Raw genomic sequence first — 26642 nt, 5'->3', positions numbered from 1 at the left:
AAGATTGAAATGTTACTGTTTTTATTTATGTGTATTTACATTTATGTACCAATTAATAGTTTTTTGCTTTCTACATACCTGTTTTCTAACATGTGCTGAAAGGTTTTTTTTCATATGAACATAACCAAAATTTCCATCATTTTGGATTACATTAGATGTGTTGGGGGCCCTTGGTAATTGTAAGGGTGAAAAGTGGGACATGACATAAAATGTTTTCTCAACTCCTCGGTCTACACTTACAAGACAAATGGTGATAAGAATGTATTTTACATTATGATGTTACCTTATTAGAATATTTTTACGATATTGGCACTTTGTATTGGCATCTTAATTCAAATTGTTACTCGTGGTATAGAGAAAAACTATAAGTTATTAGTAGTAAGCAACATTCTTATCACTCATTGAACAATTTTTATCGTTGATGGATCCATGAGAGGCACATTTTCCCTTTGCCTATTTTAGTTAAGTAGTGTACGAAAGTTTTAATGCAAACAATTAAGAATGCATTTATTATGCACATCCAAAATATTTAGATTACTCTAATAATCTTGTTTTGAGGTACATCCTTAAAAGGACAGTTCATTCACAGAGTGTCTGCATATGTCTCTGGTTACTTTTGCTTCATCCCTGAGTTTATTGTAGCTGTTATAAGCTGCCCTGTTTCTTTTTCCCCACTAGGTTTGTTAGATTATATTATATGTATGTAAGCTTTCATAAAACTCACATGCTTCCCTTGGACAAAATTTAACAACCGTGGTACCTTTGGAAGGCACTGAGAAGAATTATATGAGAAAGGAGAACTTGCTATGGTGCAAAGCCTGCCTTTTCTGTTACCATCGAGAAGAACCATTGCAGTGCTATCTGCATCAGCAGAATGATTTTTATATATTGAGAGCATATCTACGTATGAAACACTTCGGTGGCACAGCTAGTGGAGACACTAAGCTTATAAAGAGAGCTCTCCTTTGACATAATAAAACCACTGAGCTCCAGGTTTCTCCTGCTGCTGCTCCCTTTCTCACTGGCTCTTGCCCTGGCTTGGTAACTATGTTGACAGAGAAACCCTCATTTTGACATAGTGATACCTGCACTGTGAGTTAGGCTGGTGTAACTATATCATTCGGGTATGGATTTTCCCCTTCCTGATCAAAGTAGTTATGCTGATATAAGCTTGCATTGTAAACTAGGGCTAGTGTTTATTCAGTAAAGGTTAAAGTCTCTAATTTCCCGATCCTTCTTTGTAATACATTCTCTCATGTAAATTTGTCTAGACTCAGTCCATTAATTCTGTTTAATTTTGAAAGATGTTTGTCCATGTCTGTGGAGTCCCTGTAAAGTTGTCAAGCTTCTTTTTCTAAAAGGTGCACAGATTTTTGCAGGTATAGAGAGACTTCTGTTCATAGTGCTTGGAAGAAGTATTTTAAATAGGATCAACTCCTCAATTCACTTATTTTATGGTGCTGAAATGATGGTACAGACACTATTACTTCATCTTTTCCTTTTTGCCATAAATATCAAATTCGTGTCCTATCTATGAGCTAGAAAGTTTTGCTCTTGGTGAAAATTTTATTCCATGCATAAGACTGATCTTTCTGTACATAAAATGAGTCGTCATCAGTATAAATGTAACATTTCTGAAAGTCACTTTGCAATAAATGGGCTTGCTGCATTCATGAAATTGGCAAGATTTATAAATCTGGTTATGAGCCATTGCGGGCATACATTTTTGTACATATGTAACTTACGTAAACAATTGTGGGCATATACTTTGCAGATAGCAGGTGTAAATGGACCTCTTGACTCTCTTAGCTTACATAATGGACATATTTGGCAAATTGAATGCACTCCAATCTAGCACTTAAGGGCAGGAATAAAAATATACCTGTTAAGAAAGACAAAATCATGAAGTTCATGAGGAAAATTTGTCTTTAGAGGTGCCGTGTTGAACAGGAAATTACCAGGACACTTCTAATATTATCAGACTTTTTTTTTAAAAAAAAAAAAAAAAGGATGAATTTGATCAAAATGCTATTAAATGAGTTACTTGGTTTTTGCCTGGATTTTGTTCCCATTTTGAGGAATTCTTTCTTAGAGCTGTAGGTACATTTCCTGATCCCAGTTGAATTTGAAATCTATGCTTGCTTGGTAACAGTTGACACTATTCTGACATTACATGTCTTGCTTGAAGGAAGTTTCTTGGAATTGTTAAGTGATTGCTTGTTGAAGACCAGGTTTTCAAATCCCAGCGTATCAGGAATTCTAGATTTCTGTTAAAGAAGAGTCTGAATGGAATTGAAGTTTGGCCTATGCTACAGAATTTGGTCAATACAGGGCAGTTTACATTTACCTATTTAAATGCCCACACTAACATTTCGCTCCTAGCAGTTTAACTATTCTGCTATGCCAACTTAACTGTAACTACACAAGAAATTTGGAGTCAGTGTTGATGTAGTGTTAGATGCTGCATAACTTACTTTGACTCTTACTAGCTTTCAGAAGCTGTCCCACAGTGACTTGCACTGATAGTACAAGCATACCTGACGAGGGCAAGTGCCACTGACTTGAGGAGCGTAGTGAGGACGTACAAGTGATTTAATTGCTGCAGTGGCTGTGTGTTGACTAAACTTAAACTTTGACAGTTTTATGGTATGGTATGTCCTCATGGTAAAATGAAAGAACAGCTTTTCCTTGCTTCTGCTTATCTCAGAGTCTGAGTTTGCAGCCATGATTTCTGTGAAAACTAAACAGAAATTGTTTAGAAAACAAGTGTGCAGACTATCAGATTCAACCAAATGTGCAATAGTGCAGAGCGTGCTACCTTAGTTATTCTGTACCGCCTCTCTTCTTCTCCCCCCATCCCCACTGCAAATGAACAGCATCAGTCAAATTTGAGATGCTTGTACAGGTTGAACATCTCTAAACCTGAACTCTCTCGTCTGGCAACATCCGTAGTCTGGCATGATTTTAGTTGGTTGGGTGAGTATTTATTGTGAGTTTGGCCAAGTTTCCCATGGTCCCATAAAATTGTTTCCAGCCACCAGTCCTGGCTCTGTGTTCTGTGCTGCTGTTTAGCTGTAATTTACCCTGAATGTCTTCTAAGAGCCCCACAAGCAGTGGAAGTGTTGGTAATGCTGCTAGACAGTATGACCTCCTGTGGTATGGCAAATTCTCTTCCAGCACTGGTGAGGTCCCCAGGGTGCCAGAGTAGAAAGGTTCAACCTGTAAATTCACCAGCTCGCTGCAGGGCAAGAGCACCAAGATCCTTTTCCCAGCGGGGGGTGAGAGTGGGAGAGCGCTGCAAATTGCACTTTAACTGTGAAAGAGGTGCATACAGCTCAGCCACTGGTTATACACAGAAACAAACAAATGTATTTCTTTTCATCTTTGTTACCAACAAGTGCCACCTTTTTAAAAAGGAAGGATTGTTGACTACAAAGGTGGTACTTGTAAGCACAGAATAAATATTTTTACGCAAATACTTACCATGGCAGTTGATCGAGGAGTTAATGTTATGCATGACTTAAGTATTTAAAATTAAATTAAAATTAAATGGTCTTTCTATATTCTGTATTAGGATGGAATATCAATTTCACATAACATTTTCTTTGTGCAAGAGTATTTTCTGTAATGAATGGCAAGATTTAAAAAGTTGTGTTTAAAAAGTTGTCAAATTTCTGCATGTTCAGAGTACACAGTCTGATTTTTTGACAGGTTTTAAGATAAACTGCAGGCAGAGTTGTCAAAATAGAACTTTGTGCTGCGTGGCCACTTTCATCATCCATACTCGCATATAAGGGCTGTGGGCTGTATTTAAAGAGTTTCATCTGACTGTCCACAACACCAAGCTTTACTTTGTTCACTGGCTCCTACTCTGACTGGGTGTCTTAGAATCTGCCTGTTGGAGAACAGAACTGGTCTGTGAGGCAAGGTAAGTGCAAGGTGGCAGAATACTTCAAAAATATCCGTGTGAGCAATTTCGCTTTTATGCTCAGACTGGAGTCCAACAGGCATAGGGAAATTGTGAAATAAGGTAGTTTATCCAGAATCTATCTATATTATCTACAATGAAGTTTAATGTGCTTTTTATGTCTTCAGGAGTTGTAGAAGGTGATTTAGCTGCTGTTGAAGCATACAAGTCCTCAGGAGGAGATATTGCACGCCAGCTTACAGCAGATGAAGTACGCTTGCTAAACCGCCCTTCTGCTTTCGATGTGGGATACACGCTTGTACATCTGGCTATACGTTTTCAAAGACAGAATATGCTAGCAATTTTGCTTACAGAGGTGAGGTACTTTTGGCCCTTGCTTAGACTAAATAAATAGTTTGCAAAATTTTACCACAGTTCACGGTCAATGGAGTTCAACTTTCTCTGCTGGCTGATGGAAACAATTATTAGACAAATGCACAAGTAGCTTCTTTGTGCCTTTTTTCTGTTGGGTTTTCCAGCAGTCTTTAGTCTCACTGTCATATTCACCTATCTTACAAGTTTCTTGTCAGTCTAATTGTACTTCTTGGCCTTATTGTAGTGGAAGTGCTTTTGGCTGGAGAGAAGAAACGTCTCTAGCAAAAACACTTTCATGGCAGATGACTTTGAGTGTGCTGAGGAGTTGTAGCAGGTCTTGCAGCCCCCTGCTGTGTGTGGAGCAAATGGCAAGAGCAGGATGTAGCTGTTACTTTGTAATTCCACATGCATGAAAAGGAGACGCTGTTCCATGGGCAGAAGGCAGCATTGTTGTGGCTGACTCAGGTTTGGGATAAATGGTTGGATTTGGGTTGGAGAACAACTTGCTCTGGTTTATGTGATGAGGGATGAGTGTGTAACTGGTTTGGACAGATTTAAAACAGTTAGCTTCACTAAAAGATCCTGCAGTTTTGGTTTGTCAGTGGAACTTTACCCCTGCAATAGTTATGAGCGTATGTGCCAAACCCTAGCAAATAATAATGCTGGTCCCTACCTTTGTTGGGATAACAACCCCCTTTTTTAAAATCTCCATTGTGTAATCCAGATGTGCACCTGATGTTAGTTTGGACCTTTATCACTGAATGACCTTCCCCGCCTCCATGGATGTCCAGAATCCTTTGGAACATGTTGTCCATGTTCAGTCATTTTCCCACTTGCTAGAGTTCTGGCAAGTGAGAGGTGAGAAATCATAGAATCATAGAACACTAGGACTGGAAGGGACCTCGAGAGGCCATCAAGTCCAGCCCCCTGCCCCAATGGCAGGACCAAGTACTATCTAAACCATCCCTGATAGACGTCTGTCTAACCTGTTCTTAAATATCTCCAGCGATGGAGATTCCACAACCTCCCTTGGCAATTTATTCCACTGTTTGACCGCCCTGACAGTTAGGAGCTTTTTCCTAATGTCCAACCTAAACCTCCCTTGCTGCAGTTTAAGCCCATTGCCTCTTGTTCTATCCTAAGAGGCCAAGAAGAACAAGTTTTCTCCTTCCTCCTTATGACTCCCTTTTAGATACCTGAAAACTGCTATCATGTCTCCCCTCAATCTTCTCTTTTCCAAACTAAACAAGTCCAGTTCTTTCAACCTTTTTTCATAGGTCACATTCTCTAGACCTTTAATCATTCTTGTTGCTCTTTTCTGGACCCTGTCTAGTTTCTCCACATCTTCTTTGAACTGCGGTGCTCAGAACTGGACACAATACTCCAGCTGAGGCCTAACCAGCGCAGAGTAGAGCGGAAGAATGACTTCTCATGTCTTGTTCACAACACACCTGTTAATGCATCCCAGAATCATGTTTGCTTTTTTTTTTTTTTTTTTTGCAACAGCATCACACTGTTGACTCATATTTAGCTTGTGGTCCACTATAATCCCTAGTTCCCCTTCTGCTGTAGTCATTCCTAGACAGTCTCTCCCCATTCTGTATGTGTGAAACTGATTGTTCCTTCCTAAGTGGAGCACTTTGCATTTGTCCTTATTAAACTTCATCCCGTTTTCCTCAGACCATTTCTCCAATTTATCCAGATCATTTTGAATTTTGACCCTATCCTCCAAAGTAGTCGCAACCCCTCCCAACTTGGTGTCATCTGCAAACTTAATAAGCGTACTTTCTATGCCAATGTCTAAATCATTGATGAAGGCATTGAACAGAACTGGTCCTAACACAGATCCCTGTAGAACCCCACTTTTTATACTTTTCCAGCAGGATTGAGAGCCATTAAGAACTACTCTCTGGGTACGGTTATCCAGCCAGTTATGCACCCACCTTATAGTAGCCTCATCTAAATTGTATTTGCCTAGTTTTTTGATAAGAATATCATGAGAGACCGTATCAAATGCTTTACTAAAGTCTAGGAAGACCACATCTACCGCTTCTCCCCTATCCACAAGGCTCATTATCCTATCAAAGAAAGCTATCAGATTAGTTTGACAAGATTTATTCTTTCAAACCCATGCTGGCTGTTTCCTATTACCTTACCACCTTCCAAGTGCTTGCAGATGATTTCTTTAATTACCTGCTCCATTATCTTTCCTGCACTGAAGTTAAGCTGACTGGCCTGTAGTTTCCTGGGTTATTCTTATTCCCCTTTTTATAGATGGGCACTATATCACTGGAGGTTTTAAAAAAGAGGCTGGTAACCATCAGTTTTGGATGGTTTAGAAACAACAATCCTGCATCTTGTCAGGGGTGACCCTGGCTAAACTAGATGACTCTGGTGGGCCCTTCTAACTCTGTGATTCTATACTGTTTGTTCTTTTGCACTCTTATGAGTGAGACACTAGGAATTAGCTCTAAAGTCTTCAGTATGGAAATGTAAAAAACAAGCTGTCGGAGCACTGGACCCAAACCCTCAGAAGGCCAGTGGTGGTATCTTAAAATTCAAAATGATCTGGACAAATTGGAGAAATGGTCTGAGGTAAACAGGATGAAGTTTAATAAAGACAAATGCAAAGTGCTCCACTTAAGAAGGAACAATCAGTTTCACACATACAGAATGGGAAGCGACTGTCCAGGAAGGAGTATGGCAGAAAGGAATCTAGGGGTTATAGTGGACCACAAGTTAAATATGAGTCAACAGTGTGATGCTGTTGCAAAAAAAAAAAAAAAAAAGCAAACATGATTCTGGGATGCATTAACAGGTGTGTTGTGAACAAGACACGAGAAGTCATTCTTCTGCTCTACTCTGTGCTAGCTAGGCCTCCGTTGGAGTATTGTGTCCAGTTCTGGGCACCACAGTTCAAAAAAGATGTGGAGAAACTAGAGAGGGTCCAGAAAAGAGCAACAAGAATGATCAAAGGTCTAGAGAACATGACCTATGAAGAAAGGCTGAAAGAATTGGGCTTGTTTAGTTTGGAGAAAAGAAGATTGAGGGGGGACATGATAGCAGTTCTCAGGTGTCTAAAAGGGCATCATAACAAGGAGGGAGAAAACTTGTTGTTCTTGGCCTCTGAGGATAGAACAAGAAGCGATGGGTTTAAACTGCAGCAAGGGAGGTTTAGGTTGGACATGAGGAAAAAGTTCCTAGCTGTCACGGTGGTCAAACAATGGAATAAATTGCCTAGGGAGGTTGTAGAATCTTCATCTCTGGAGCTATTTAAGAGCAGGTTAGATAAATGTCTATCAGGGATGGTCTAGACACTACTTGGTCCTGCCGTGAGGGCAGGGGGCTGACTCGATGACCTCTCAATGTCCCTTCCGGTCCTAGTATTCTATGATTCTATGACTTGCCCTTTTCCAGTCTTCTGGAATCTCTCCTGTCTCCCATGATTTTCCAAAGATGATAGATAAAGGCTCAGATACCTCCTCTATCAGCTCCTTGAGTATTCTAGGGTGCATTTCATCAGGCCCTGGTGACTGGCAGACATCTAATTTTCCTAAGTGATTTTTAACTTGTTCTTTTTTTATTTCAACTTCTAACCCTACCCCTTTCCCACTAGCATTCACTATGTTGGGCATTCCTTCATCCGACTTCTCAGTGAAGACCGAAACAAAGAAGTCATTGAGCATCTGTGCCATTTCCAAGTTCCCTGTTACTGTTTCTCCCTCCTCACTGAGCAATGGCCCTACCCTGTCCCTGGTCTTCCTCTTGTTTCTAATATATTTATAAAATGCCTTCTTGTTTCCCTTTATGCCTGTAGCTAGTTTGAGCTCATTTTGTGCCTTAGCCTTTCTAATCTTTCTCCTGCATTCTTGTGTTGTTTGCCTATATTCATCCTTTGTAATTTTTCCTTGTTTCCGTTATTTTATACAATTCCTTTTTTATTTTGAGATCGTGCAAGATACCTGGTTAAGCCAAGGTGGTCTTTTTTCATATTTTCTGTCTTTCCTACAGAGCAGGATAGCTTGCTTTTGGGCCCTTAATAATGTCTCTTTGAAAAACTGCCAACTCTACTCAGCCGTTTTTCCCCTCAGTTTTGCTTCCCATGGGACCTTACCTACCAGCTCTCTGAATTTACCAAAATCTGCCCTCCTGAAATCCATTATCTCTATTTTGCTGATGGGAAGTTCTTCGTATAAGCCCAATCAATATGAGGTCCAGAATCCTGTGTAACATATGCAAGCAAAGATGAAATTTAGATGAGAATGCTAAATTGTACATGGTGCCCATCCATAACATCAGGCGTTTTCCTTCTGACACCCAGCGTTCTTAGTAGTTCTAGTTTGGATCATCATTTCATGAGCTATGATTTTGTTGGCTTCTGTTACTTAATTCCCATCGGCCATCGATTCAATGTAGTTTTTGTTGGGTTGAAGGCTGCTGCATGATAGTCAGTTCAGTGCCTGTTAGCTTCACAATGAGTAAATGCATTCACTCCTTTATGGTAGCTGTTGACTTTTTGTAATGTCATTGAGGAGATTCACATATGAGCATAAATATCACCACCTTTCCTCTGTCTCGTGGAATCACTTTTCCCCTCTGAATTGTGTTCATTCCAGGTTACTTCTTTGTAATAAACACCTTAAACACCAGCTATGTTGCTCATCTCTCAGAAATAGTTTTTGAGGAAAAGTTATCTGATGCTATTTTTTGGTTAAATGTAAGTACCAGGTAAAATAAGATTTATTTATTTTTTTAAATGTTATAGGTTTCACAACATGCAGCAAAGTGCATTCCAGCAATGGTGTGTCCAGAGCTTACAGAACAAATCCGACGTGAAATTGCTGCATCTCTTCATCAACGAAAGGGAGATTTTGCTTGCTATTTTTTAACTGACCTTGTAACATTTACATTACCTGCAGGTAGTTATGGAAATGCGTTTCACTTTCTTAATGTTGCCTTTTTAACTTGATTTGTGTGTGGAAACTGCCAAACACATTTTGTTTCTCCCTCCTCCTTCCCCTCACAATTTTTCTGATATAACTTTTGTTGGCATGTGTTACACAATAGTTCTTAGGCTTTTCCTAATGCTTTTTAAATCTACTAAGCTCTTTGTATATTTCAATACTGACATTTGCCCTGTGAAATAAAAGACAACTGTCTAAAGTTTAGAGATGGGAAAATTTAAAGCTGAATGCATGGTCTTCCCAGAATGAGTTTGTATTAAAACTGAGGTTAGAGATCAAGTGTCCCTGGTTCTTAGTTCAGTCCTCCTATGGTACTTTTGCCTCATTCTGTTACTTTAATAATAATAAATAAAACAAACCCAAAAAAACACACACAAAAAAAAAACCTGCAAAAGATTTGATGTTCAATGATGGCTTTTGGGACTAAAACTACTATTCAGATGTATTCTGTGGCTTTTTTCTTGTGTCAAAATGTGCACGTTAGTTATCTTTAATTTATTCTGAAATGACATGTTCTTCTTGATGACATTAGTTGTTTGACATTGAACATTTATGCAAGTATTTAGAGATGATCATGACTTAATCTTCTGATTAAGTTCCCTTGACTGAATATTGATCATAGAATTTTCAGACTGCTTGAATTAAATGAAGTTTTTGTAATTTTGGTAGAGTAAGATTCAAACAGTAAATCTGGATACAACATTTTATGTAAGCATTCATAGCCATCATGAAGTTTCATTTGAGCTGTCCGCACAATGTTTAAGTAAACTCCTGTGTTCCTTTTTCTCTATCCATCCAACTTAACACCATGGAAGTTTGATTACATTGACAGAAACTGGCCCTGGACTTGCTTGTAGTAGGAGATTGTTTGCTATATAGAATTCAATAAAACTTGCTTCATAAAACAACCTTTTTCTTAATATCAAAATACAATAGTTTTTGTTGTTGAAGTAAGCTTTACTAAAGGCCTAACAGCTAAGAAAATAGATAACTGAGTATATTGGACTTGGTGCCAGTGGCATTTAAATCAAAATGACTTTCCATTTGCACTAGATCATGGATAGCCTTAACAGTAAGATGAAAAAATTCTCCTCTTCTCTACTTTGTCTAGCTATATCTGGTTCCCTACTTCACTGGTTCCACTGGAGCAGATAACTGGTGATTTTACAGGGGTCCATATTTACCTTGGATTGGATTAGGTGCCTTAGTTGGTTTGAAGTCTGTGACCAGCTAGCCTAAAGGAGCTTAGTCTGGGATTTGAAGCTTTAGCCCGCATGTGGCTGAACTGAAAATAGCATAGTCTTATTGAGGAGCTAGTGGTTAAGGACATTGTTCCCTCTCATCTTTTCTATTCAGGTGTAGATTTTTTCTCTACTTATGTGGAATAATTTTTATATGCACCAGAGTGTGTCTATATGTGCACCAGCAGTAGAAACATAAAACCTAGCTGTGGGCACTGTGCTAATCAGCTGGGTGGCATTTGAATTGGAGCAAGTACACAAGCACATAGTTTATAGGGAACACTGGTTAAGGAGGGTAAATAGTAAGAATTAGCTAGTTAATAACACATTCCTTACATCACTACTGTTTTAAATGCATTTTGAGGTGTTTTCTTTTTTTTTTTCCTTTTCCAGATATTGAAGACTTGCCATCAACAGTCCAAGAGAAGTTATTTGATGAAGTACTTGATAGGGATGTTCAGAAGGGTAAGGGGTGTGTGTGTGTGGAATAAACCCTAAAATCTTGCTATTTTGTTACGCAGGAGATGTTTTATTTAGTTTTAAATAATACATGAATTCTATATGTGAAGAAAACTTTGTGCTTGACAGGTTGACATTTATAGGTAAATTTTAACTTTTTATCTAAAGATTACAGAGATTTGCTTTTAAAATTAGGAATATTCCTGGAGGGAAAGAAAAATTGAAACTGAGGTGCTGGTAAAATGTGTGAAACCTAATGAATTCGTTTGGGGCAAACCTTTTAAAGGTTCCAAGTCAAGATTTCTTCAGTATCTGTCTCCTGTATTTAAGTAAAATTCATGAACAATCTTTCCACTTCAGTGGCTGTCTGCAAACAAATTATGTTAAAGTTCAGACATCTTTAATTTTTTTTTCCACCTAAACCTCCAGTGTTGAGCCCCAGGAGCACAGTTTGTCTATTAATAACAATTTTCAGGTTGTAAAGAGTCTAACTGCAAATAAGATTTACATAGAGTTTTTTCTTGTCTTGTAGAACTAGAAGAGGAATCTCCCATTATAAACTGGTCTTTGGAATTGGGTACGCGTTTGGATAGTAGACTGTATGCACTTTGGAATCGGACTGCAGGGGACTGCCTGCTTGATTCAGTACTACAAGCTACCTGGGGCATTTATGACAAGGACTCGGTGCTACGGAAAGCTCTTCATGACAGTTTACATGACTGTTCACATTGGTAAGCTGGTATATTTCTCGTATTAGCGTCCGGAATATTTTTCCAGTAGCATTGATGGTAATAGTGTGATGAGGTCATGGATTTATATTTAATGTGGAAAGAAAGGGATGTATTACAGCACGGGTGAAGTTGCATGTCTTTATAAGAAACCAAAAAAAACCCCCAAAACAAAAACTTTTATGTTATGTAAGTCAGTTGTATGGTCAGATAAAATTCTTGTTTTCAGTGCTTAAATTCCATGGTGTTCTCACCATGATATATAGTATGTTGTTTTCTACAGCCTTCAAGATGCTTATTTTATAGATCTGCAGTGTGAATTGTAGTGAGTTTATTGTTGACCTATATATGCTGGTTCTTTACATCGTGACTAAAGGCTTAGGTAACTTAGTTTTTAAAAGTATGTGGAAAATATGTTAAAGCGACATCAGTAACTCAAAAGATAGAGGTCGAAATAAATGTTATGCAACCGTAACTTGTACCTCTTGTGAATATGCATTATGATAGTCACTTTTCCAGTGGGTTTTGTCGTCACATTCTGTGCTTGGATTTAACCATGTTCACTAAATGAGGCACTCTTCAGTATGTTGTTGTCTTTTCATTGTTCCACACGTGACCTCATTCTTGCCTTACTGCACAATAGCAACACTCCTCTGAAATCAAAATTAGTAGCCTCATGGGCCTTTCTATGGGGCTTATCACTTAAAATCTTAGTAATTTATTTTCATAGCCTCACTGAGCCCTTCTATGAAAATTTTGATTTCAGTGACTTGCTTAGAATCCTATTATTCCATGTGGTTGTTACAGGGATAGAATGTTGTTTTCCAGCATACAATGATAAAGTGTGATCTTTTTCTTGCAGTCCTCTGCTTTACTCACTTACACACATTCCAAATTCTGCAAAAGATGAAGCAGGAGTCCTACAGACAACTCTCTTGCCGTACAACCCTGATTCATCCTTGGAGCAGATCGATCCTGAAGGCTGAATCAGGCACAAGTAGTCTGGGGGTGGAGGGGAAATGTGATCATGTAATTGAAAACTGTATCATGATAGAGAGACACTCAAAAAGGGGACAACCTTATTCTGGCATTTTCCTAACTTTCGAGTTCTTAAGTTTCCCTCTTTCAAGAACCTAGAAAGTCTATTACCAAGTTTAATAAGGTTGCAGACTGGAAAGACAGATTCCGTCATGTGGCATTATGTTGACATGCAAATGATTCATCATAAAGTTAGGGACCTTTATATCCAACATACTGACTTTCTGTCATTTTGAGCTAATGGAGAAACTGATAGCAGCAGTAGGTTTTCATCATCTGTGGACCAACAGTAGCAGAGGAATGGGACATGTTGCCTGTGGATTTCAGATATTTGCTGATGGTACAGAAGTTGTGATACTGGGGAATCATGGGTTCCATTCCAGGCTCTGAAGAGGGGAGAGTTCTGTAGTGGGTATAAAGTCTTTGCCTGTTTCCCCACAGGCTTAGCCCTCGTGCTCTTCTCCTCCTTCCGTGTTGTTGCCCACCAGTTTTGCATTGAGGATTCTTGCCCAGACATTCCAAGTCTGTCCACCTCTTTCCCTTTTCCCCAGTTCCTTGTCCAGTCTGTCTCAGGCCTCTTTGTCCATTTTCTTTCCACCAGCTGCTTGCACTGTCTCTGCCCTAGCCTGTCTTTGTCCCTACACTTTTTTTTTTTTTAACCCATCTGCTCTATTCATCCAGTTTGTCTTCCCATCCACATAAGAGTTCATCCCTGCCCATCTGCCACCCTGACTCCCGTATCATCTTGCCCAGCCAGTTACAGTTTCTCTCTTCACCTTGTCTCCCAGGTTTGTCCAATCATTGCTCCCCCCCACTCCACCCTGTCCTTGCCCCAGGTTAGTCTCCCAGGTGTCCTGTTCTGGTCCAGTCTGTATTTAAATCAGTCAGCTTCCTTCTGCATACTGCTTGAGTGCTAGCAGTGGTGTATTTGAAAGAGAAGACATGTCTTCCCTTCTTCCCATTCTGGTGCCTAGCCTAAGCCTGGATACCGCCTATAGAAACTCAGAGGTGAAATTGCAGGGAAGGGCCTGTTTAGCACCTCTCTGAAGCATTCCCAGTGCGAACAGTCTTTTGGAGTAGCTGTGAAGCTGGAGCAACTAACTATGGAGCATGGTTGAATTGATTTTATACCCCCTCCCCCTGGGCTTGTAATTTAGCCAAATTTGGGTAATTTTTATGGGAGCAACACAAGGTATATCTACTCCTGGGGGAATCCTGCACCAGTGAAGAAAAGAATTCTATTTAACATATTTTAATCTGCATATTTTATTTGTCAAAAAATAATGTAATCATGCTATTTCTTAATTACTTTGGTAACTTATTCAAAATATCTGTTAACAAGCATGTATGTATCAAAATAGCAAAAAAGATTCAGGAAATTTTTTGACAAATTCCTTACTATGCATATTTAATACAGAATATTGAGTAATTCATTTAAATTACAGTATAGAAACATTTCCCAGTCCCCTCACAACCAATGCAAAGTAGTCAGAGGCAACTGAGTTGCAGAGGAAGAGGGAAGTAATTTCTGAGAAGGAGCCTGAAAGTGAACCAGCAATACCAAGGTTGAATTTGCTGAAGTGGAGGGCAGCGAGTGCCACCACAATAACATGGATAACCAAAGAAGTTCCCAGTACCAAGGAGGTGATTTGTGCTGAGCCTGACATCAGCTCCCCATCTATTGACTGAAGAAGGGGAAACATTGGGATTTGCTGCCAACAGACCCCCAGTAGGTCCTCAGTAGCCTACCCAGCCAACAGGGCCATGAATGATGTGGCCTTGTAAGAGGCCTGGACATAGAGAAATGCCAGGACAGAAAGGCAGAGGAGGTTGGAGGTTGCCTGCACAAATACAACTGGTGCTGGCATTGACCTGGTTGGTACCAGAATTGTGCCCTCCCTGCACTGTATTGGAGCAAGTCCCATCAACTGCTCCTCATTCTGTGTGCCAACAATCAGACTGGTGGCCCACAATCCTTCTGGAGGAGGCAGACAAGTCCCCACCGACCTTGGTGTGGCCACAATGCAAAGTGATGGCACTCTGGAACTGGAGGGCAGCCTTCAGTCAGTGAAGGCTCTAGTGCTGAACCAGGCTACAAGGCATCTTCCAGCAAATCTCCTTTTCATGAAGATTCCTTTCCACCTAAGTCTTGTTTGATTTGCAGCCTGTTTATGAACCTTTGATGCTGGCTTTGCTTAAGTGCAGCAGTCACCATGTATGAGAATCACTATTTCCAGTGTCACTGTAACAAGATCCTTAAAAAGGCATTGTCTCCATCCTCCAGTCCAAGAGTCTCTTCCTCTAAGGGATCCTAACACAATCCTGTCATCTTTAATGGGATCTCCATTTGAGCCCTGGTGATCTTGTCCCTTTCTGATTTTGTGTTAGGAAACTCCGTTGGTGGTGGTAGTGATGCCCACAAGAAGAGAGTGGGAATTGCACGCGCTGATATGGGATGTGCTCATAAAGTGATTTCTCAAGTTTCATTTATACTGGATCGTATGTTTATCTGTGTTCTTTCCTAAGTCACATTCATCTTTGGAGGAGCATCATCATCTGGTGTCTAATGTGAAGATGTTTAGTCTTCTATTGGGACAAGACTAGACTGTTTAGTGTTCTGCCTCATCGGTGTCTTATGTAGATTGTATGAAAGGTCAATCAGTCTGGTGGCAGACAGTCTCTAAATGGATTACGTCCTGTATCAAGGCTGTATAGAAAATATCTTCAGTTTGCCGCTCAACATGAGGTGTGAGTTTGTTCTACAAGAGCACAAGGAACATTGACAATATTCCTCAGTGATGTCTCAGCATTGGACAATTGGGTATTGCTAGTGAATCATGTAAGTAAAATGCATAGGTGCATTTACTCAAAGAAATGGTTACTGTAACTGTGGTTCTTCAAGATGTGACAGATGTGTGCTCTATGACTTTACCTCGTCATCTTTGCATTGAATTCTAGTCTCCTGCGGCTTGGGGCTGTGTCTCGTTTTGTTTTAAATTGGCTGCACTGCAGCATCTGCACTATTCCTTCTGACACTGTTTTTCTGCATACCTTCCTAAACTGGCTTTTTGAACAGAAATGCATCTCTCGTTCACTGGTGAGAGCTACAAATTATTCTAGTCTCACGCTTATGGTTATCATAGCTTACAGATACACCATATTCAAAAATATTCAGATACTGAAAAGGAGCATAATTATGGATCTTACACATGTTAACATACATTTTGGTGATTTAAAAATTGGTGGCTATTTCAAACATTTTTAGTAGTTGCCCATTAACATAGACTTTTTCTTGATTAAAAAGATCTTTTTATAAAAAAGTCCTGGATTTCTACCTGAGGAAACTATAATCCAGTTTAATTTGAGACATACCCACATAGTTTGTGTGCTAAACCAATTCACATGAAGGAAAAAAAGGTCTACATTTTTCACACCAGTAGTTCCCAAGTAGGGGGTTTGTGAGTCCATTCAAGTGACCCAGCTACTCCCTTCCTGCACATAAACGGTTCTTAAACTTTGAGTTAAGCCTCAACTTTTGAGTTACAATTTTTTTGTTGCATCCCCTTCTCCCCCTTTCTCCAACCCTGAGAACTGAGTGCCCAGGTGAGTGGGGTGGAGGTGGCACTCCTTTCTGGAACCCCGCAAAGCCTGTGGAGCCTTGCCAAAATAGAAATCCAACTACACTGATGCCCAAAGCTGGTGAGGGGAGAAGAGGTGAGAGGGATGGGGTTAGAAAGAAAGGTTAGAAAGGGTGAGAACCTCTGCTTCAACAGAACGTTAATTTTACATTACATTGAATGCCTTGATTGTTCCCTATGGAGCAACATTTTTTTAAAAAAAGGCAATAAGGCGTATCAAATTGGCCATTAGAAGCCCTCCCTCAGTTACGATATGTCTCTTGCGGATATTCGATCCAATTCAGTCAGATCTCAAGTGGCTTCTTAGGCAGAGATTATCAGCCTTGTACCAGGTAATTTGCAGACTGACTCGTGCATCATTTCCTTTAATTTTATAGAAAAATAAAAGATAGCTATTTCACTTCTTGGGTGACTTTCTGTTAAAGTTTACCATTGAGTAATCCCAGTAATCCCTCTGTGGCAGTGGAAGGAATTAAGAGACGAGGATAACTTGTTGCCTTACTGTCAGTAGGTTGTCTTGTAACATTATACATTCACCAGTTGAAAGGACTGTTTGTTGTACATTTTCTCAGATACTTGCATAAAATAGTACAGCTTGGTTAATTGACTGCCGGGGAAGCTTAAGTACAGCAGCCATAGATGATACTAAAATATTAGCTTAGTTACTTCCTTTTCATGATAAACAAGACCAATCCTATGCAAATTCTGGATTAGTTGGTGGATGCTTAAAACCTATATACAGGTAAGCAACAGATGGTTTACCCTCCTTGGGACTTGGAGTTTCTGTTTTTCTGATGCACTGTCTGTTTCTGTCCAATGGAAATTGCCAGCATGAAAGAGTTTAGATTCAGTTTCACAAGATTTCTTGTAATATTGTTTTTGCAAAATGGAAATAGGAAACATGTTCTGTTCATTCATACACTTTGACTCTGAAGCTGCAGAATAAATATTACCATCAGTTGTTGTATGACTCAGTAGTTGGAGCTTGAGAGTAAGTATCTTACTTGTTTTACCTCTTGTCTCACCGCCTTCTGTTCTAGGTTTTACACCCGTTGGAAAGAATGGGAGTCCTGGTATTCTCAAAGCTTTGGTTTACATTTCTCACTGCGAGAGGAACAGTGGCAGGAAGATTGGGCATTTATACTCACTCTAGCTAGTCAGGTAAGAACATGTTCTTCAATAAAATCTTACTCTGGGGGTTTCATAAACATTGTGTTGTTCTTATTCCAGCTAAGCATGTTTTGTTGTTATGGAAAATATCAGCTGTTTTTCTTATACCAAATTGTAAAGGGTTGTGGGTAGGCTTTTCTCCCCAGGAGTAAATTTGTGTTTGAAAATTGAATTTATGAGTTCACTGGTAACAGTTTTGGTGAAAAGATACTTTTCTAATGTGACTGGTAGGATGAAGCTTGTGTTAGATGGCGTGTCAGATTCTGCTCTTTTTAACACCCTGCCTCCTTCACCATGCAATTAAGTAATCATAGAGAATGAACATGTCTACAGACTTGTTATCTTGAAGCACTACAATAGTGGCAAACAGTTGAGAGCATTTCATAATCCAGTGTAATGTGCCAAATACCTTTATTAAATTTTTATAACTGTGGTAAAATCGTATTTTCAGACTCTCTCTAAATGGCATATGTACAAGCTAGAGACAATTTCCCTGTTAGATTTTGATTATCTACTGATGTCTTAGCTAAAATTATTTATATTTTTCCCATTATTGAAAAAAGCTTGTTTTTAGTTTTCTGAAATGTCTGAACTATTTTGTTTCAAACTTCATATAAAACTTCATGTGTGAACACATCAAAGAAATATAATCGGAAATGAGCCATTAACTGAGCTTGTACAAGCATTCTTTTTATTGGCGCATTCTTCCTAGAAATATTGTCAGTGTTCCCACATATATTGAGCAGTCACGTGAATACTCTAACTTTAAACAGCTAAACTTGCTGCAGGTAAAACATGCCAGAAAAATGTTTGGTTCTGGAAATCTAATGACAGCCATGACTTCAACCGAATTTTAGTTGAATGAAAATCTGGTATGATGGAGTTCACGCAGAAGTTGCTTTGTTAATCTGGTTAAGCAGATCAAAGCTCTAGTTCAAGAAGGTTCTTTTTCTTTTTCTTATAGCCTGGAGCAAGTTTGGAGCAGACACACATTTTTGTACTTGCACATATTCTCAGAAGACCAATTATAGTTTATGGAGTAAAGTATTATAAAAGTTTCCGGGGAGAAACTTTAGGGTATACACGTTTTCAAGGTAAGCCTCAACTTGAACCTACTTAAACTTGTGCTTCTTAAAAATGGGTGTTAAAGGAGACTAAAAGCTGCCTAATGTAAGATGCTAGTGGGAGGAAAGTGCAGTAATTTTTGTACGAAGTAGATTTGTTTTTAAGCTTCTATTTCTTAGAAACGTGTGTGTCCAACTGGTGGTTTAATTCCTTGATGGGAGAGGCTGATTTTATCAAAGTACAAGACTTGCTGGCAAAAGACATGTTGGGTGCAGCTGCAGTGAAAGAATTAGTGTTTTTAAATGCCACTTAATACATTCTTTATAGACTTGTTAACTGCACCCAGTTTGAGATCACCATTATATTGTTAGAAGCCATGAAAAATGTGTAGAATAATGGGGGTAGTGCTGCGCTGTTGTAAAAAAAAAATGATTTTTTTCAGGGGTGCATCTTACCCTCTTAAAACAGAAAAGCTGTTATAGTCAGTTATTTTTGTGTAATACATGACAGCACAATATGGTTGTGTCAGAAATAGTAGCGATGCTTCACTACAGTTCCACTAATTGTGATTTAGAGTCTTATGTAATAGAAAACCACTTTATAGAAGAAGATCCTTGCCTGAACTAGAGAACATGACGATGATAAAAATATGAAGTAACTTGAAAATGGTAAGGCGTAAAGTAAATTCATAATGAAATGCTATGAACCATAATTACATAGGCCAGGTTATTTCTAAATAATTGGTTGCCCCTTCAGGTTTAGCAAGTGCAGAGCTCATATTAGTAGCATTTTCAGATTTTGTGCATCAGTGGGAAATTCTGACTCCAAATGTTAAGGGGTTAATTGAAAAAGTTGGAGAACTAGGAAGTGTAAAGAACATTCCTTGTGGTTTTGAACTGGGTCATTAGTAAAATTCAAATAGTCTTTCTTGATTAAGTTTATTTTTAAGATGGGCACAATTACCATGGGCATTCTCCCACTTTCCAGTTCCTTGTTGGTGAAGAGTAACTTTTAAAAGTTGATTAAGAAACTGTTAATGATGTTTTCTAACTTGTGACTGAGTGAAGGCCAAGAGAAGTCTGTTGAAAATTTTTCCATATTCTGTTCTTCTGTCTGTAGATTGTTTAATATCAAACTGGAAGGAGCTGTTCACAACATAACCCATTTCAACTGTATCTCAGCTGTATTACACAGGGAATATTCTGTGTTCAACATTTTAGCGTGATGGGATTCTAATCTACAATTGGTGTTCCTGGGGATTATTGCTGTACAAATAATTAGAATCTCTAGCTCCATGTGTACCATGTTATTAGCCGTAATCATTCAGTTTAAAGCGAAACTGATTTATTTTGTATTCTACATACACAGTGGGAGTTTGTTCAGTGCCTTTTACAAATTGGAGGGATTGGTGGTGGGAGGGGACCATTATTCAAATAATAGTCTCATGAGAAAGTGGGAGACTTAACTGAACTTTGGACTCCCACTTTTACTCCCCAGGCTTATAAAAGCTAGGAGTTACAAAAGGTATCTGCTGGGTAGCCTTGAGGACTAAGTGCCATGCCTTGTCACTCCACAGCACCCCCCTCTCAGGTGATTTGTGCAGCAGCCTATAGGAACAGTTAAAGGACTCATCCTCAGGGCTAGAGGTAAGATGCCATATTAAAGTAGCTAAAGAAGGTGAAAGGGGATAATAAAGAATACAAAGGCTGGAATAGCAGAGGAAATAGTGTTTCTGGTATTTTGCCATTCTTGGTCAAGCATTGAACCATAAAGTTGGCATCTTGCTTCAGCAGTAACCAGTTGTTTTGCAAGCACTCAATTTAAAGAGGGAAATTCCTTCCTGACCCTTGTGCCAATATCTTGTTTCCTGCAGCATGAAATTAGATGACCATCTTTCTAGTATGAATAACTACAAAAAATATTTCTGGTCATCCAATACTCTGTTTAACCATCTATAGCAATGAATTCCATAGACTTTCTGCCACTGCAGTAAACCCCCCAAAAGCATGGATTTGATTTGTGCTTACGTTATGTTAACGTGAGTTAAGTGCAGATTGAAAGGCACGCAGATTCCCACTCCAGCCCCTGGCTCTGCAAGTTGGGGGAAGCAGGGGGAAGCAGCAGTGCCATGGCTGGCTGCCTGCGTGGCTCCCCCCAGCTTCTGTGGCGCAACTTCTTCCCTGCTTGTTCCAGCTCCTCCAAGCCCAGGGGAGCCAGGCTGCTGCCTGGTTCCTGGCTCTCCTCCTCCCCCTCCTGACATGCATGACATTCGAGTTGTACTGTATGTGTGATTGACCTCTTGTTTATGTAGTATGAGATGATAAAATAAATAAATGCCGATGAGTTGAATTTTTTTAATTGTGCATTCCTCCAATTTCCTGTCTTCAGTTTAACTTTCTGTAGTGCAGTGGTATTAAACTTGTACCTGTGGTTTTCCAGCTGTGTATGTTCAACTTTGCCTAACTGCTAAAATACAAATATTTTTGTGATTTGGAAATGAACACTGAGGGGAGGGTGAATGGTGGTGAAGGGCATGTGACCGACTTTAGCAGTTTCCATCAAGACAAGCACTGATTGTTTCAAAATTTCCTTAGTATGAGTTTGAACAGAGAGAATTCCATTTTCTAACTAAAACGTGATTTTTTTGAAAGAAAGTAAATATTGAAATATTAAAGGAGTCCAAAATGGCAGAATTAAACTTTGTATTTATAACTTCCTGCTATATATGAGCTAGCTGTCTTTTGGTTTTGAGCAGTTTTGCAAAATTTAACTTACCTGGGACAAGAATTTTTAAATGGGTGAATGAATTATGTTTTCATAATGCTTTGTAAGAGTTTTTGTGCCTTGGCTAGTAAATTTTCATTGCATTTTTATCATATTGGTTTAGAATATTTAGGGGTGGGGATTGAAGTAGAGGTGAGTGAGCTAGAAATGCCAGCCACAACGAATGCTTTAATATAGAATTATAGTACCTTCCATTTGAGGATCTCTGAGCTGTTTTCATAGCTACATCTTACAGACTAGAAACTGAGGCGGATATGCTATGACTTGCAGCGGATCACAGCAGTTGGAGTTGTCTAAAGTCTTCTGACTTTTTGTCTGTTCACAAGAAAGCACTTCTGTCACACCAGTAACAGCCAACTGATTCCTAAAAAAGTCACCCGACCTTTCAGTATTTGGTTAAATATTAAAAATAGCAGTGAGGATACCATTTATCTAATTTAAATGCCACACCAGGATGTGTGCACTATACTTCAAAACATGACCATGGCATTTTAAAAAATAATGACACATAGAAAATAAGGTAGCATATTCTGAAGTTCTCATGTGCTCTTGAGGTTTAAGTCCTGCATTTGTTGGTTTCCAGCACTGATACAGTTGTTTGTATCTTGCATCCTTTTTCTGTAATTTATCTTGTAGCTTAGTACTATGAGACTGTCAAAACTCAACCTGTGTCTTTTTTACAAACTTGTTATTTAGATGGTGATCAGATCCATTTTATAAATAAATGCTAGCAGCTCTTGCCAATGGTGTTTGTGAATGTTATGTGGCTTTTTGGTTTAAAAGTGGGGGCGGGGGGGTGGAAATGGTGCTGTGATTCTCAGTAAACTCATCTATTAGGAGACCCCGTTACTGAGAAGTGCCCCATAGTAGCTATATTGGTTTGGTATTTTGGAAAACTTGTTAATCAGTTTATAGATAACTACTTTTACACATTTGAGAGAAAAAAGCAGTCATATAGCACTTTAAAGACTAACTAATTTATTAGGTGGTGAGCTTTTGTGGGACAAACCCACTTCCTCTGATCTATAGCCTTATCAGAGCAGGCTTGTGATATCAAGAAGGTAGTTTGATGGGTTTCATACAGACAGAAGATGCATTTCCTTTTTCTTTCCCTCTTGTGGGCAAAGTACCTTAAAATTAGAGGGGAGTGGGATTTGAATTCCATATTCTTCACCATAGACAAACCCTTAACTATAGCAACTAATTGACATATGGCATCCTATTCAAGTATCTGCGGCACTGGGTAATCACACTGGCTTTATACTTCTAAAACAACCAGCAGTGGAATAGTTGATATTGACATTTCAAATAGTCATTAGATTTTGTTTGCATTCCACTGAGAGTCAGAGGTCAACTCTGCTTCTGAGCTGTTTCTGACTCAAGCAGGCATTACTTTAAGAGACTTTTTAAATTGAAAATTTAATTTGTTAGTGCACAATTAGAGTTACAGAATTTATACCCAATATTTATTTCTGTGGCTCCTTAATCACCCTGGAAATTGGATATGACTGCACTTCAAGAGACCCTTTCCAGCCTCTCTTCTGCAGGCTGGAGCAGTGGAGAATTGGATGACTAATGTAAGTCACACGTGAAGTGAGGATGAGGAATTTTGGGGCCACTCTTTCTATTTTGAGGCCTCGCCTACATTCAGGAGTAGCCCCAGGTCAGCAATGGTGACCAGCAATCTGTGTCCAAGCAGTGTGTTGAGAAGAGATATGGAGAAGGTCATACGAGGTGTTGGACAGACTGGCTCTGCTAATTAAGTTAAGCTAAGTAGAGGTGTTGGGATTCCTTATTCTTTTGCTGGCTGCCCTTGTGGTAGAATGAGAGAGGCTGTTGAGGAAAACAGGAAATGATTTTTCCACTAATGGTTTTCGCACCAGTTTGAGGGTACAGTTCAACAACTCTCAACCTCTTGCCCAGTTAGCATTCAGCTGCAGCCCAGCATGTGCAAAAGGCCACTTGGCACTTTTGCCTCAGGGTCTGGGGTTCTTGGCCCACAAACTCTGGGGCTGCTGCCTTGCCCTCATGGAGTGCCCCCCACCCCTGCAACCTGGACAGAGGCTGTTGGACAGACTGTACATCTCTCCAGCCTGGACCCTTGTAAGTCTGCTAGTGAAATCATAAATTTGATCTAAAATTGTGGATGAAGGTGGGGCTGGAGAGGAGTTAAATGATTCTATGAGAACAGCCTTTTAATATTTTTCATTGATCTGTGGTGGAAGACTAGCATCAATTCATAATGTTGCATATCTGCGAGATCCTCGTTTTTGATATATGGGTAAAGACAACTGAACGTCCATTCCTTCATTTGTTTTTGTTTTCATGGTGTTGTTTCTTCTGAGAATTGGAAACTAAAATGTAATTAGCATCTTTTTGAAGTAGATGCACTCAAAAACCTAAAAAATTAGTTTCCCATTAATGCTTAGCGTTTGGGATTTCAATAAACTATCAAGACTAAAAATATATTTAGTCATTTGCCTAAATATGGATGCAGAATTATTTGCAAGGAATTACAAAACTTTTTCATTTGCATTGGACTGTCAGTTTTGCATAACTTATTCCTTTGCTTTAGACAGTTAAACATTTATGCCACGTAAGGTTTTTTTTTTGTAACTAATCTTCATTCCTTATCTTTCTACAAATCAGGATAATGAAATGTGAAAGATGAGCATTGTTTAAAGTGAAAAACAAATAATTTTAACAAAATGTTAAAGGGACACTCAATTTGGAGGTGGCCCCACATTTAGATTTAGTAGTAACGTAAGTTTTTTTTCACACAGTGCACAGTCAACCTGTGGAACTCCTTACCAGAGGACGCTGTGAAGGCCAGGACTCTGTTTAACAGAGTTTAAAAAAGAGCTCGATAAATATTTGGAGGTTAGGTCCATAGATGGCTATTAGCAAGGGGTAAGGTATGGTGACTAGCCTTTTGTCGAAGGCGGGAGATGGATGGCAGGAGACAAATCGCTTGATCATTGTCTTCAGTTCACCTCCTCTCGGGCACCTGGCATTGGCTACTGTCGGCAGACAGGATACTGGGCTAGATGGACCCTTGGTCCTACCCAGTATGGCCGTTCTTATAAGTTGGTAAGCTTAAATTTAATAGAAAAATTTCCAGAGAAAATTAAAATAATATACAGTCCAACACATGGCCAGTTCTGAGTATCATGGAAATGTGTGTAAAAATGTGCATTTTTCATAAATTGTTAGCATGCCTTTTTAGTACTTGGATATTCCATGAGTATAGTGGAAGTTAAAGATATGGCTGGTATTTTGTGGGAACGATAGCTGCTTAATACATTGCAGGCAGATACACTGTTAAAGGTTGCTATGGTACATATGTGCTTGTTCTACATGCAGCTATTTATAAACCGTCACAAGGTAAGGCATGTTTTTCCTTCAGTTGTCTTGTGGGAGTACACATCAAGAATTACTCACATTTGTAGAAGAAAATCTGAGCACTGTATTGAATGTGGAATGTCAAAAATCTCTTGTTTTGCCATGCTTAGTCTAGTGTAAAATACTCTTCTCATCTAAGCAAATTTCATGACATTATTGATGTTTCCCTGATAACTTGATTTGGTAACCCTACAGATTGTGAAGGCTGATTGGCTGGACAGGGAAAGTTTGCCATGTAGTTCAGAGCTGCATATTCTTGTGGTGTTGATAAGGTTCTGAAAGCATAAAGCAAAAATTTTGTTGGTTTAAGAAAATTAATGGAAATACAAAAGTGGTGTGCTATTCTCTTATGCTATTCAATTTGATATTTTAAGGAGTTACCAAACATGAAATTTTATTACTGTGGTATTTATTGGTATTGCTTATGTTACTGTAAAGGGCAATGGAATTGCAGCATAGGCAACCTATGCTATATTGTAGTGGATTACGGTATGTACACTGTAATCTTATGCTTAACTCATAAATGATTGATTATAGTTGATGCTCTGATCCATTTTAACATGGACCAGGCCCATGGTGGTTGAGTGCTTTTAGTGTTCCTGTTATGTCAATATTCATCTAACAGCAGAAGCCGCTTGGAAACCCTGCTCCCCACCAAAAATCACTTTAATGTAGAACAGGGCTTTGTTTAAGTTCTGTCTTACCATTTTTCCTTTTATTTTTAGGTGTATATTTGCCTTTGTTATGGGAACAGAGTTTTTGTTGGAAAAGTCCTATTGCTCTGGGCTATACAAGGGGCCACTTCTCTGCTCTGGTTGCCATGGAGAATGATGGTTATGGCAATCGAGGTGCTGGTGCTAACTTGAACACTGATGATGATGTTACCATTACTTTTTTACCATTGGTTGATAGTGAGAGGAAATTATTGCATATTCACTTCCTCTCTGCTCAAGAGGTAAGAAGCGTTTAGGTGGTGTATAGCTCCCCCCCATCCCCAAGAGGAGGTCTTTTCTGCAATTTGACATGTTTGAAGGTTTAAGTACACTTACTCCTATTTGATTCTGCTTTCTTTCCCATAATTTGTGACCACTAAGAAGCATCCTTTTGAATGTCTTACAGGTTAAGTGTAAATGTATTATAAAGACAACTGCAATAACTGTGAAATGGACCCGGATATATCTAGAATAGGCACCCAGTAAACTAAAAAATTAACTTCAGTCCTGGTTAGAATGGAGTTTATGGGCCAATAGGACCTAAGAGTCTGACCAGTCATGGGGAGCCCCTTCTTGGGTTGGGGGGGCCCACTGACCCATAGAAAAATCAGTCAGTGGGCCAATGAAAAGCAAAAAATGGGAGAGGGATAAAATCTCCTCACAGATCTGACCCCCCCCAACAGAGATGCAGAAAAAAGGACAAACTCACCTTTCTCACCTTGGGCTTCAGCCCCATGGGGCAGGGAAGTACTTAGATTCAGGCTTCCCCTAGAGCTGAATTAACTGTTCTGATGTTAGTATATTTTGGAAGGCCCCCCTGGGACCTACATATGGCCAAAAATAATGAGTTCAGTGTGGAGGGAGAAGGCTGTTGGGGGTGGGGGGGAGGGGACGGACGGGTCCTGAGTGATGGAGATGGGAGCCTGCAAGCAAGGACAGAGCTTCTCTGCACTGGTGTGTCAAGCTGCTTCCTGCACCCTTCCAGGTAGAGCGTGCCAGTTGAATTTGGCCCATGGCTTGCCTTTTTCTAGGTTGCAAGATTTGGGACTTCCCCTTCCCACTTGTGGGGAGCAGTGCTGGCTCTCCAGCCGCACAGTGGCAAGGGATTAAGGCAAGCCATGGAGCGTAGGTTCCCCATCTCTATTATATGCTTGTTTG

At 39.4% G+C, this 26642-nt stretch overlaps 1 protein-coding gene across 2 annotated transcripts in view; it reads left to right on the top strand.

Moving 5' to 3' along the window:
* Nucleotides 1-26642, top strand: part of ZRANB1 (zinc finger RANBP2-type containing 1) — a 58972-nt gene that overhangs the window by 31379 nt on the left and 951 nt on the right. For both annotated transcript variants that reach the window (XM_075000487.1, XM_075000488.1), the window contains 7 exons: nt 4096-4283; nt 9048-9201; nt 10881-10952; nt 11479-11677; nt 17391-17511; nt 18485-18614; nt 25497-25726. In XM_075000487.1, coding sequence (XP_074856588.1) covers nt 4096-4283; nt 9048-9201; nt 10881-10952; nt 11479-11677; nt 17391-17511; nt 18485-18614; nt 25497-25726 — 1094 coding nt within the window. The remainder of the gene's footprint in view (nt 1-4095; nt 4284-9047; nt 9202-10880; nt 10953-11478; nt 11678-17390; nt 17512-18484; nt 18615-25496; nt 25727-26642) is intronic.

The sequence above is a fragment of the Carettochelys insculpta genome, chromosome 7, assembly GCF_033958435.1.
Source record: "Carettochelys insculpta isolate YL-2023 chromosome 7, ASM3395843v1, whole genome shotgun sequence".
Lineage (NCBI taxonomy): Eukaryota > Metazoa > Chordata > Testudines > Carettochelyidae > Carettochelys > Carettochelys insculpta.
Note: the sequence above shows the minus strand (reverse complement) of the source record. Positions and strands in the feature narration are given on the sequence as shown.